Below are 14,832 nucleotides of genomic sequence, written 5' to 3' on the forward strand. Positions count from 1 at the left end.
GAACTTTGTTTAAAATTCCAACTCCGGGGTATAAACTGAATTGCAGCGATTACAACAGAGTAGCTGTTCCTCAACTCCTGACGATAGGCGACCTATTCAGTAGGTTCACCTAACAAATAAAATGCGTGCGGTATTCGAAAGAAAGTAGAACGTATCATAGCTTTTCATATATTTGCCCAAATGCCGAATTTAATCACGATATTTTTTCGTAATACATATGGACATATTTGAGTTTGAGGATATGGTAAATATATGTACGTGACCCTATTAGTTAACTCTTTGGCGTAAACAATAATATTATATTACATACCACTTTATTTTAATTTTAATCATTTCTAATGAGCAGGACTCTACCCGTGGATTTCACAATTTTTAGGATGCATTTAACATAATTCTGCTTTATTACCAGAACGAAATGACGATACAAAATTAAAACTTGAAAACACTTGTAATTGAAATTATTTCTGACACGGTTATTACTCAGGTTTAGTAACGTGTGTTAAATTAAATATCTTTTCCAGGTTACTCATGTTTAAAGCTGAGTAACAAAAGTAAAAATGAGCTATTTCTTTGAATCAAATTTATAATTGAAGAGGTGCACTGCCTTTGAAACTGCCATTAAATTATCTATATGTATTTGGTCGTATTGAAAATATGATATTTCCTGGATCCCGAAGCTAAACAGTTTTTATTTTTGAAAGAATTCTTCTCATAACCAATTGTATTTTTTTGATTACACCTGACCGTTCATTTGGACATTTTTTAGCCTCTGTGAAAAATGAGAACCTAAGAGGAAGCTAGTAATCTGTTCGAGTAATGTTAAAAGATCCTCGTGTGAGATTTTTCAAATGTAACATACAGATAAGAAGTCTATGCAGGTACCCAGACTTAATGACAAAAACAAAGCTTTATTCATAGGCATCGCAAACAGAGGATTAATGCTTCATTGTGGCAGCAGACCGTTGCTAACCAAGTTATACCAAGGATTTCAAAACAAAGGCCATTATGCCATTAGAAAAAAAACTATGGCATGGTGCTCAGTCATATCGACGCCAACGAACTTGTGAGAAGCTGGAGTTTGGTTTTATTTCACAATCTTTACAGTGTGCTACCACAAGGCGTAGATGGAATTCTTGAAATGTACGTTTTGCTGTTAATATTATTCCAACTCGTTTTCTAAGCTCTCAACGATCCAATCGTGACATCTGCTCGCAGAACAGAAAGCCATCGACTCTACTCCTGTGATTTCTGTGGAATGCCATACTATGTTTTTTTTTAATGAATACCATACTAACTTTTTTTTATTTAATTACTTTCAAATTTTTACAGAGGTACAGCAATAGATGAATATAAATTAGAATCGTTCAAAATATCGCCCCCCAATCTGTAAAATATGATGGGCACCCAAACCGGTAAACACATGTGAACTATGTCCGCAGTAACTTGGACCAATACTTGGACGACTTCTCCTGAATTGGTATACTTTCGGACTTTATTTGATTGGACATTATTGGACACTGGGGCCCTTGCGTTCATTTAATTTCCGTTTAAATAAATTCTGATAAGGTAGTTAAATTACAATACTGTTCATGAATGCCTTCGAAGCGTCATTTTAATGTCCGTTAAAAATTATGTCCGTTCACGTAATGTCCAGTTGAGTAACGTCCGATAAGGTTTATATAGTAACTTTGTGATTATGATATGATTAGTGAGTACTGCTACAGCTTTTAAAAAATGTTTGATTATTGCCAATTTCGTCAGCAATAATCTTTATAATGCCATAATATGTGATTCTCTGGGCACAATGGCGGAGAACCCATATCTTATTTGACACGTGACGATGATCAAACTCCAGCCATTGGCAACCAATACCTGAGATCACTGTACGATACACTGCATCGTGCATGAAAAAACAAGCATGGACACCTTCCATCAATATACCAATCTCTTTTTGGATAAACACTTCTTTGTGTAGCATTTATATTCAAATTTTTCCAAAATAAGCATACGTTGCAACCAGAAATCCTTTCACTTGTTTAGTTTAGAAGTTACATTAGGAAAACTTCGCACGAATCATGAATTGTTTCAGATTGGAGTTTAAGGACGCAACCTCTGTTCGCCAACATGATATCGGAACTGTAACTCTGTCAGGCGATGAGGGACGTTGTATGTTACACCTCGTTAGCAAACAAATGGAGAGGAGAAGACAGGTCAGTATGTAGCGGGGAAATTGGCCGGTTTATTATTTAAACACGCAGACAGTTAGGTCTATTATGTCAGAACAAGAGTATTATACACATTGACCGGCGAATGATAGGTACTTCAGAAGCAATGAAAAAATAACAATCTATTAGATAAAATGAGTCATATGTTACTTTCAGCCGGAGCCATCATAAGTGACATAAATCTAAAAGTAGTGTGGTTGTTTCTAAATATAAACTCAAACTTGAAAAGGAAACTGCGTGAAATATGAAAACATCATAAAAGGACCAATTTATTTAAAAAAATAATTTATGGAAAGCCCCCTCAGACAAAATAAACATCAATTATGCAATAAAGGATCTTAAAAGGGTTTGTACTTTCATTCCTGAGGTGCGGAGGGAATTAAGGCATGTATATATCGGGTGCTCCTTTTAACATCTAAACTACTAGGATTTGATTTTCTAGGATACACACTGAAAACACTATTTGTTAAAATGTTCCTTCTGAGTCAGTCCATGCTCTATTATGGAGGTGGAAGTCCTACGAGTTTTGAGTCATAAATCCGTGTCCCTTTTGCACACTGATGATCTTGTATAGAATGCTCTTCTGTGTTCGCCAAACCTACCGTAGCATTCTGGTGGATTTCCTACGTATGGTTTCTCACACGTTTACATATGTCAAATATATGATGTTGTAAGTGATGCTTTGTACCTGGGTGTGGTTTTTACCCGTTTCCCATTGAATGCTGATTTGTGTAGCACTATCAATAGACTCACACGTTGCACAGTTTTCTTTCTACACGGCCTTGTTTGACCATGCTTATTCCCAGAGCTATTTCTTGTACCTTAACCAACGGCTTTTGAGGTTTGCTTCCTGTTTTTTGACAAATTGGAAGGAACTTTTGGCCATTCATTTTTTCTTCAAGGGTGTTACTCTGTTGTTTTGAGGTCACTCAGGTTACAAAAACTTCTAGGTCTTCTTTAAGTTATCCTCATTACATTTCACTGTGGGTGACAATGTCAGAGTACTTCCGTAGTTGAGACACCTTATTGGTAGGATCTCTGGCTTCAGTGTGTTGTCCTGGGGAGTCTTCGTTCAAGGTTTCTTTTCGGAGTTGAGATCTTTTTTGCTAATGTTGTTCTCCATTTTTGAGGGATAAGCAGCTGCCTTGGAATGCTTGCTTAATTCAACTCAATCTGGAAGTTTCCAGTCGTTTTGTGAGTTGCTTATTCTCCTGAGTCTGATAACTGGCTTGTAAAAACTATTCCACTATAAATGTTGGTTTGCATCTGTGCCATACACCTGCATAACTCTCCTGCCTAGCCTCGATAGCAGCCCCCGCCACTTGGATCTACTCCGCGCGTCCTTGATATGGAGGTCAGTTTGTAAGTTTCCTCAGGGTCGAAACAAAAACTCGTATCTAGAAAAGCCACAGGGCGTGCCAACTTCCTTCCATTTGGGATGCGTCAATGAGTAGCCATATTCTTTCAAGGATTTGTTTACATCGGAAATCCATGGTCAAATTTCCTTTCAGTGCTGTTAAGAGACCTGCACCATCGTCAATGTACCGTTACAGTCCTGATCTCTTCATCATGTCAGTGTTACTGTAAACGCATTTGTTCATTCACATAAAAACAGTTATGTTAGGCCAACTGCACACACAGGACTTCCACCTGTAGGCACTCCGTTCTTTTTGGACCGTACCACTTGTCTTCGAAGCATCAATAGAGGAATCTAGATGATTATCAACGAGGGTCGACCAGCCAATCACTGAGTGCTGGTGTTCCAGTCTGGTCTGGTGGTAGGTATTCATTGCATGATGAACGGCTTTGTCGAACATTGGATACCCTGTTAAAGAGGGTGGATTATGGGTGTAGAACCGAGCTACAAATTTGTTTCAAAGTAAGTTTGTAGTTAGTTACTATGATTATTCAAAATATTAGTGGAAAGCTTGAACGAATTTGATTTTGAAATGCATCAAGTCTGATAGATTTACTTAATTAATGTTACAGGAGTTGGTTAGATTTGAAACGGATGTACCTTTTGTAATTGAGTTTTGTGGAGTGTGACGAAGGTGATAAGAAACATATCAGACTGTATTATATCTTGGAAATTTCTTCTTCTGTGATCACCAGAAATGATATCTGGCTGCAATGCAAAAGGTACATCGTAGTTATTATTCTTGGAAAAATAATCTGGATAATTATCGGACTTTTCTTTGAAAGGAGTCTTTATAGGGAACCCTATATGGCGTTCTTTTTTATGTCCGTTCAAATATAGTCCGTTCAAATAAAGTCCGTCCAAGTTTAAGTCCAAGTAACCAGTATAGGTCATTAGTATTACACCCTCTCAACGGGTGTCAGCTTCAAATGTATTGTGAGAATAGAAATATTGTAGCTAGTTATATATATCCAATTCAGAACCAGTATGCTTACATTGAAGACATGGCGGGTTTCCTCAAGTACTAATGCCCTCGCCCAGGAGGGAAAACGAAGAGGAAGTTCAAGTGCACAACACGGAAGAGTTTTACTCTACATTGGTATGTCCGTTTTTCAGCAATGTTATTGCTCTGAGGACCCTACTAATATAAGGGCTTGTGACACAAGGTTGGACGGTTTCATGAACGTTATAGGGGATAATATATTATGTGAAAATTTATTGTGTCGGAGCGATGATTGATAGATTTAAATAATTTCACTTGCAAGCTAAGAAAATACGCATGGCTTTGTGATGGTCAACAACACTGTGAGAATAAACATGGATGAACTGAATTGTGCAGATAAAAACAACATTACGCAGTGGACTAGCAGTAGATCCTCGTTTATATGTAATGATATATGTGAAACTAATACCTGTGAGGACGAAGCGTATTGTAATGGTTGATTTTATGGAATGTATTGTAAATACACAGGTTATAACTCTGTCATTCTCACCGAATTACGTACTCCTGGTGATGTATGTGTATCTTACGAAATATGATGATGGAGAGGATCAGGTTCAACTGCACAACTACTGACCAAACCAAAGAATAATTGTTAAAAGTTCATTGAGTCCTGGTAAACTTTTGCTGGTTAACATTCACCAAGGGGCACGCCCACCCCCCCCCCCTGTCCTACTAAGCAGAAAAAAATGCTCATTATTGTGCAGACGAAGATCTAAAGAAATATCAAACAATTGTACAGACCAAGCTAGGGAAGGAGGATCGTGCACTATAAATGGATACAAGGTCAACTATGTCTAAAATATGTGATTTGAACGAAGACAAGAATGTTCAAATTTGCGTTGATCACCTTAGGAAATGAATGTAGTGACATTTCAAAATCGTGTCTAAATAACACAATACACGTGATGTGGTGAGCAACTTTCGGGATTGGCAAGACTGATTGTGAAACAAAACCCAATCTGTCACTATCAAACTGAAAAAAACACTGCCCTAAGAAAAGTTGGGAAAGCAGGCGAATTGGACGTTTTCCTTAACCTGGATACGCGGGGACGGTATAGAGGCGACTGTGTGAATGAATGGTTATTGAGAACTGGAAATTCTGGCCAACATGTGGAAAAGGTAAGTCCCGAACGAAAGATTAGTAACAGCATAAACGTGCCGAAAAACGTTATCCTGTGCCCCTCAGGAGATCCTGGATACGTCGAATTGAACGATCTAGTGACGGAATTGAAACATTGGTAATGTGGAAACAAATGTGGTTCATTGTCCCAACTTCCTCGGACATCTTCACTTCAGTCTCAAGGCAAAGGAAATGGCTTTGTCAAGCAGCTGTCATTTTGCATGAAAGGTCTTAGGCGTATCAAAAAATCTTAAAAAAGGGATAACTGCCACACAAAGCTTTTCGATTTCCAGATCATCACTTTTTTTTGGGTGGACACGAAAACAGAGTTGCATCTCCATGAAGTAACAGATTGTGAGCATATGTTCGGGGAACAATATGTCTTTACTAGCTGCACAGAAAATTGTTAAAAACTCAGCTTGCCCTGAAGAAACCGGCCCAAAATACGAAGCCTGTCCAATCAATACCTAATAGGATAGGAACCTTGTAATAACAAATATCTGGTTTCTTCACCAAATCACGTGAAAAACGTTATTCACGAATAGTATTTTGTGTGCGATAATAATCGTCACATGCATTAAATTACTCTCTCAAGTATGTTGACTTGATTGATAATTGCGGCGACGATCGGATGAGTAGGCATGTACCAATGGTTTTCACATGCAAACTCTGCTCGTATCATTACAAAAGTTCAAACCTGATAATGGGATATTCGATTGCTTCGAATGTCTGACGAATGTAATCTGGAGTGCTCAAACAGATACTGGGAAATTTAGCTCTAAAAAAGTAAGTCATTGATATAGGGGGGCTTATCGGTTGTGGCAAATTATCGTTAAGGTAAAGAATCGTAGGATCTCTAAATCATGCAGGAACATCTGTTTGCCTTGGTAACAAATCCTAATAATCTTAATATCTTTGGGAGGAACTTCTAGTAGGTTGCTATTTATTGGGTGTTAGTACAATATGACGCAGTTATTTTCAAGAAAGATATCGTAAAGTCAACTCCGAATGGTTGGTCTAGCTTTCCGTGCTCCACGATAGGTGTTGTCAGTACCATAGGATCGATATCTTTGTTGCTATGGCGGGATTGGAGCACCATTAGGGCTAAATGGAATACAGGGGTTCACTCAGAGTCCCAGGCGAAGTCACATTGTAAAATCTCTTTAAGGGTGCCTAGGGGTTCTTAGCATCCTTCATGACATCTTGCCAGCATTGCTATCACACAATAATTAGTTTTATTTGAAAACTTTTTTGGAAATGGATACAAATTTGCGGCTGAGCTCAACTTTTCATCGGAACCCAAAACAATACAAGAAAGTCTCGCAGTCCTGAAGCTTTCTATGACGGATGAAAGTAAAAAAACCTGAGTTGGGAGACGATCTAAAGTGTACCGTGGATGTTCTCCCATGATGTAGGAGATCCAGACCACACCGGCCTACGGTCACAAAGCTTGATTTCTACGGAAATGACGGAGTCTGCGTTTAAGTATTTTGTAGACAAACATGACCCCCAGAGAAACTTCGTTATGGGCGATACTCGCAGTAACTTTGTCTGCTTCCTATCATTTCAATATCCTTTACATTCTGATAGCTATTGTCTCCAGAGATCTCAAAAAGGTCTCTTACTATTGGCGAACAATCGACAAAATGAGTGACGAAAACGAAAATTACTCGAAGGATAACAATTTTCATCACTACTGACTTCTGTTGTTTGGTGCCTTTCATCGTTATTGTGTGTTGCACTCCCTAGAAGTTATTGATGCAACTCCATGTTACGGTGTCTCAAATGTATATCTGCAATAAAATTCCCGTGATAAACCCCATTCCTTTATGACGATTTGTACAGAATTATTTCAATAGCACTATTCAATCACTTTCACCAGAATGTACCTCAGCCATTTACCAAACTATCATCGCACGTCTCCCTATGCTCACACTGAAGATATCGAGATGGAAGCAGATAGAATGTTCGAAAGAGAGAACCTGGATGCACCTACTGGTTTGTCCTCGGTACAAAACATTAAAAAGTGACGGACCGTAAAACAACAGCAGATCTAGATATTCGAAGTTAACCTAGTCTTCAGGAACCAAGCTCGAGATAAAGGAGCAGAATTATCTTCAGCAATAGTACAGGGCGAGGACGGATGTGCTTGGTTGACAGAACCATTTGGTGACGTGATAGCTTGAGGTACATTATCCCATCTGTGCAGCAGGAGACAAAATCCGAAGTCTCTCAACCATCTACAAAGATTCCAGAGATTCACAAAGGAACAAATAAGGGTGGATTAGTGTCGGAAACTAAACACAATCACGTATTGCTGAGGTGCATCTTCGGAAGGCGAATGAGCAAGACAATATCCCGAATTTACTCTCAAACCCATAAATAAAGCTCCAGATATTTCACAAAGGTACAAATATTGTGGGTGTTTGGAGTCGGAACTAACACAACACGATATTTTATTGCTGAGGTGCACCTTCAGGAAGGCCAGCATGGAGCAGAGACAGATCCGAATTTATCTTCTCAAACCATCCACAAAGATCCAGAGATTCACAAAGGTACAAAAATGGTGGGGTTTAGAGTCGGAACTAACACAACCAGATTATTGCTGAGGTGCACCTTCAGGAAGGCCAGCATGAGCAGCGCAAGATCCGGAATTCATCATTCAAACTATTAATACAGATGCAGTGGTCTCAAAGATATAGCGATGTCGAAGGTTTAGAGCTGCGACTAACGGAAAACGTTATTGCTAGGTGCTTTCTGAGGAGGGCAACACAGAAAACGAATCTGAAATTGCTCTCAAATCATGGTCAAAGAATCTGAGATTTAAGATCTTAATCAGAGTTAACTTCGTGGTATAGTTTCGAAAACTTTTGTGGGATATTTAGCTGAGAGTGAGTTTTTTGTTTATGTTAACTGAAAACTGTAAGTAAAGTAAAATGTATGATCTTATGCAATATGCAGTGAACCTCTTTATACTGGGCTTATAGGGGAAACGGAAAATGCACGGTACAGCCAAAAACTTGGTATAGAGAGTTCCATGACCTAATCCCTTAACCTCAAATAACATACCATGTCTTGTTTGCAATGGATACAATTCGATATGCAGTATGACTTACATAATCAATAATCACGAATTCTCCAACCCAGGGGGGACTTAGATCGGGGTAAAAATGAGCACGGGGTAATTGTATAGAGTTCGCGGTATAGACATTTTTACTGTGATATATTTTTGGTTCACTGTACATGTAAGTGTTCATGCTCGTTTTAAAAGTATGGATATTCTATTTATATATAGATATGGAGTCCTGATGTCAATGACTTTCGGAAAAAACTTGATGGGAATTTATGGTTTACCGTTTTAAGAAATATGCTAAAAAAATTAGTAATTTTGAATTCCGTATAATTGATTATTTGTAATTCAATTATTTCTTGTGTAGACGAATTTTATAAATCTTATTGAAGATTTAGGATATTCAGTTTTATCATAAAAGATAAACTTTGTAAAGTTTTATTTTGACTTGAATATGGATCGCTTTAAGAGCAAATAACAATCAAGTTCTTATTTTTAAGTCATTGGGTTCTTCCAATCTCGAAAAGTTTAAAAGCTCATTTTCAAGTAGTATTAGTAAGCTCGTTTGAAATATAATGAAACTGTAAATATCGTGATATGCATTATGCATATGTTATAATATTGTGTATATAGAAGTTATTGATTATTTTCTTATTTTATTCCTCCTTATTCCGCTCTTTTGAAAAAATTCAATGTTTTATTTTGTTAATGACTGGATTTTTCCTTACCTGATTTGGTTTTAATCCGAAATTTTCCGAATCGGGTCCTGGTTCCGACGATCAGTGCTGTACAAAACTAAGTTTTTTAGTTTCTTTCCCTTTTTCACCACATTATTTGATTATTCTTTTTACTCCGAAAAAAACTAGACTCCTAAAAAATACACGGATAAATAACAAGTAACTGCATACACGGAAATGTGTTGTAGATCTTTAATATAGAGGGTCAGAATATAACCCGACGAAAGTAAGAAAAAACGTGTAACTGGTTGCAAGAACCAATAACTATAAGACATTTCTCAACGAAGTGTTCTTGGACGATTGTTCAGTTGTGGTAATTTTCTAAAATCTGTAGCAGAAATCTGCAGCAGATCACGGAAAAAATCCTCAAGGATTTTGATATCGACATGGCGGAAACCGTGTTAAAATGGTGGAAGCACCAATTTTCTTTATCAGACAACCAACCCCCTGATAACCCGGATGTGCAGAAAGGTCCGACAGAAAGGTCCGACAGAAAGGCTGCCCTCTCCAGGTCCGACAGAAAGGCTGCCCTCTCCAGAAACCATTCATTCAATTTCCGCTACCAGGAAATATTGATACGGAAGAGGAATTGAGGAGATTAAACCGTTTCGTCTCTAACACCATAAAGGAAGCAGAGGTCACGACTAACTTAACAACACAACAAAAGGCTGACATTAGGTCATTAAAAAGTTGGGAAAACCTACACATCTCTGTGAGCGACAAGGGAGGATTTTGTTGTTGCTGACAAACTGGTACACAGATCCCTGACCATCAACCACATATTACCACTACAGCAGGTGTTTACAAGTGGATCCCGTAACGGGCGTGAACAACCTGTGGCGAGACCTACAGAAATCAGTTACAACAGACAGATCAAGGCAAAAACAACCGAACTTGAGAATCTCTGTAACAAACTTTGGCATGATATTTGTGACCACCAAGAACTCGGAGATAAGATGAGACGACTGTTTTCAGCGCATAACACCAAGCTACCAACACACTACACGCTCGTCAAGACTGATCACAAGATCACAGTGGGTCAGGACATATCCGAGTTAGAGTTAGAAAGTTTCAAGATGAGACTCATCATCTCCTGCATCGGCTCTCCTACACAACCTCAGGCGTGGCTAGTCACACAGATCCTTAACCCGCTCCTAAACCACGTCCCTTCCCATCTCTCTAACATCCATTCCCACCTCCAGGTCCTATCTAGTATCTCAAATTCCTCAAGAAGAACTCTCTAATCTCTCATTCTTTTATAGTGCCGATATTGCAGCATTGTATACTAATTTAGTTGCCGAACAATGTATAAACAATGTTTTAGAATTAGCAGAGGAGCATTGCACGGGACCCATTAGAAACTTTTAATTTATCATTACAAGATTACACGACATTAGGAATATTTTAGAAGTAGGTTTAAATAATTCATATTTTACGTTTAATAATCGACTGTATATACTGTATTATTAGGTTTGTTTATGGGTTACCCTCCTAGTCCTATTTTAGCAGTAGTCAGAGTTTATTTTTTTGAGAGAAACAGTATTTATATAGACAGTCATCAGATTACCAGATATGTTAGAATATTTTATGGGAGGTACATGGATGATGCTGGCTCAGTGTCTGACTGATCTGCACGAGCTAGCTGTACGATGAATTGACATCGTCAATTAAAGTATGACTATGAGCATGGAGCATCTTTTTTCAGTTCGATGGAGGTCATGATTCACTCAGCCAATATCTCGCCAGGGGAGCATTTTAACCCTATATATGTCGTGGGGGTGATTTGGAATCAGCGTCCAAAAACACTTCCGCGATTCAAGTTGGTTTTTACCTAATAGTAATACCTGGGGACCACAGGCTATTATGTTCATAATAAAGATTCGGCGGAATGACAGGCTGAGCGCCGCCCAGTAAGTTGGTTTCAACTGTCGGGGGGCTCTTTTAGAAAAATCTCCAAGATTGAGTGTAGAGTGATTTAGATTTATTTTAGCACGCTCGCTTAGTTTTAGTGTTTACTCTCTTTCTCAGTGAAAAGAACGATCGCTGAAAGGGAGAATGATCAATGCTTATGTGTTCATAAACACAAAAATTTACCCAATCTGTCAAATTTGTGTTCAGAAATTTACATATTTGAAAATGGGACAGAGTTTGGAAAATACGGATTTTGATCGTTTTGTTAAGTTTTCTGCTGTGGGCTTCATCCGACCGAGATCAAACTTCCAGCACCTCAATCGTGTCGTATGCCCATAGTTGAATGACTAATTGGTTGCGGGTGAGAAATTCAGTCAAAACTGTAAAATTTTGGTCCTGTGTAAAAAAGCTAGGCTTAAATCAAAATTCTAAAAATGCTATAATAGCTGCGCCTGCATATCATTTTTTTGCAATCTTGCTAACTATTGCTGCGAGTTTTCAACTTCATTTGCAAGCTGACATTGGTTCATAATCATAGTTCATACGAAAGATATTCACGTTTTGGTAACCTTTTTGTGATTTATGCCGTTTGTACTGGAAAGATCTTGTCAAAAATAAAGTGTAGATAATAGAGTTAATTGATATTTTTATAATTTTAGATGAGCATTCGGTATTATTTACTTAATACTAAATAATATAACAGAACAAATCAAAACAGATTAATTGAATCAATTATTTCTAATGTTCTCGAATGTTCTGGAAAGATTTCATGTACTCAAAGTTTCCAAAAATTTTAGCTAGTCGACGGAACATCTTCGAACCGTAGATATACTGAATAATGAAGTATTTTTCTACGTTTTGAGGAATCATCATTTCTTCTCGCTCTTCCTCGATCGCCAAAATTATCTGAAAATGAAATTTATAGTCATCATTCGAATAGAAATAAGTTGTACACTTATATTGCAATCGTAAAACTAAAGGAAAGGGAAAATAAAATTGTTCGTCACTGACACTGCAGATATCATTCACCTTTGTGTTATAATTATAGAAATGATATTATTATTTATTCTATTAAAATCCTAATCTGTTGATCTTAATCATTTAATTATACCAATTAATTATACTGATTATACTAATTATAATTGATTACCTTGCTAGCAGCGTGATCAGGCTCAATTGCTGGAAACATCCTGTTGAGCTTCACCGTACAATTGTTAAACATTCCCGTGTTCATAAGATGAGGGAATATGGTGGTAACTTTAACATTAGTGATCCCACAGCAGTCGTGCTCGTACTGCAGACCCCGGCTGAACCCCACAACGGCGTGTTTTGAGGCCCCGTAGTCTACCATCCGCGGACACGGACCCAGTCCCGCTATGGACGCAACATTCGTGATATGTCCTCCTTTTTCCAGCATGTCAGGGTAAAACACTTTGGTGAGGTGCATGGGCCCTAGCCCATTGACGTTCATAACTTTGGTATATCTTTCTATGGGGGTCTCTGAGAAAAGCTTCCCAAAAACTATCCCAGCATTGTTGATGAGGTATTCCAGATGTCCCCCTGCAGCGATGTTTTCATCCACACTTTCCTTTAACTTGGTCACACTATCCGGGTCACTCACGTCACATTTGTACACGTGCACCGTGCAATCCTGTCTTGACCCGTATTCTTCTTTCACTTTCTCATTCAACTTATCGTTCACATCCACACAATGAATGGTGTTACCATCTCGTGCTAGCTTTTTCAGAAGTAAGTTCCCGATTCCTTGTCCGGTTCCTGTGATAAGAATGTGGTTGTTTTTTAGCTCCTTGCGGGGCCTAGAACGAGAGATGAAGTAGAACACTTCGAGAAGAAATGTTGATATTAGCTGAACATGAAAGATGAGAATCTCCAGCCACCAGCTAAAGGTGCTATTTTCCATTTTACTTTTCGCTACAGGATATTTGTATGGTTAATCATGTTAAACAAATTTTATAATACAAACTATATTTTTATCCTAAATTAGAAGCCGTTCTATAAAATTACATATCTTTATAATTATAAGGAAATGTCATATCAATTATCATATGAACTGTATACGCGTATAGTATACGTATAGTATACGCGTACGGCAAGCAAACTGTAAAAAAAGAATCTCCGATGACCGCCGATTCATAATTCTGATGATATAATGTACGGTAAACATGTGCTATTATAGTACAGCAACGATAAGCTGATTAATTTAAGCTCAAAATTGCAATATAATTACATTAAGAAAGGCCAAATTCTGGCGGTTGTAGTATGAGTATTATAGTCGATAAAAAGATAGTATAAACTAAGAAATTCGAAATGGTTCAACAAATCAACAGTTCAACAGGCAGAAGTGTAAGAGGGAAGGAGAGATAACAATAATTGCGACTCTGCAAGAGAGATTGAATTAGTCCATTCATGAACTTCTTTGTGTGCTATCTTATGGAAATAGTACTTCTTATCATGTCATATTATGAGATAACTTCGTTAATATTAACGACAGTCGTAATGAAAACCACGAGATGGCTGGGGCGTGGTATCGTCAAGTATCAGTCATAAATTGCATATGAATGTTTGTACAATTTTATGTTATTATTAAATAAATATTCAATGTAAAATAATACATTATGTATACATTATTTTTGAATTACATCGAATATACATTATACATTTAATGTACATATTACATGTATAATGTATAATGTATAATGTATATTCAATGTACATGTAGGTCGAACCAAGTGTATGCCTAGCATACGAGAATGTGAGGACAATTTTAACGGTATAAGGAAAATGAACAAAAGGAGAAATGTCGTTCAAATTGATTTATTCTGGCCCTTTGAAATCAAGGCTGGCAAGGTTCAACAACAATTGCATAATAATGCGGGAGAAATAACGGTCAAGTTACGCACCCGTGACAGTGCAGCATGACGTGGTAGTTCCACTTACACTGAGCATGACACTGGTAGCACGCTAGTAAATCGGTAATTCTACTTCCGACTGATAAGTGAAACTCCGGGGCAGATGTGATACTTCCCAAACGAGTAGCATGGAAAAAAGTCAGGCAAATATAAGGAGGATACTTGGTAATTCTAAGTGAAATAATTTTAAAAATTGTTTGATTGTAACCAATCGATTATAATTTAAGTCTATTCCTAAATCCTAAATGCTATTCAAACGCAAAATTGCAATCCACAAGCTGAAGCACAAAGCTTTCAATTCGCATTGAAAATGTTCAATATGTGATAACGCCTTGTAATGCTAATCTTTTAACAGCAACATAATTTTCTGGATAACATGGCCGACAAGATGTTTGTTAAGTGCATATCATATTATATAC

The 14,832-nt window shown here is 37.6% G+C and overlaps 2 protein-coding genes across 2 annotated transcripts in view; both read right to left on the reverse strand.

The window, feature by feature from the left end:
• Positions 1 to 14,832, reverse strand: part of LOC134822081 (1-phosphatidylinositol 4,5-bisphosphate phosphodiesterase beta-4-like) — an 858,242-nt gene that overhangs the window by 742,009 nt on the left and 101,401 nt on the right. The window lies entirely within an intron of this gene.
• Positions 12,207 to 13,411, reverse strand: LOC134822153 (short-chain dehydrogenase/reductase family 16C member 6-like). The gene is made up of 2 exons (XM_063833061.1): positions 12,634 to 13,411; positions 12,207 to 12,389 (listed from the first exon to the last, which is right to left on the reverse strand). The coding sequence occupies exons 1-2, from the start codon at positions 13,402 to 13,404 to the stop codon at positions 12,222 to 12,224; spliced, it is 939 nt and encodes a 312-aa protein (XP_063689131.1). The 5' UTR covers positions 13,405 to 13,411; the 3' UTR covers positions 12,207 to 12,221.

This window comes from Bolinopsis microptera, chromosome 10, assembly GCF_026151205.1.
Source record: "Bolinopsis microptera isolate Bmic1 chromosome 10, MBARI_Bmic_1.0, whole genome shotgun sequence".
NCBI lineage: Eukaryota > Metazoa > Ctenophora > Tentaculata > Lobata > Bolinopsidae > Bolinopsis > Bolinopsis microptera.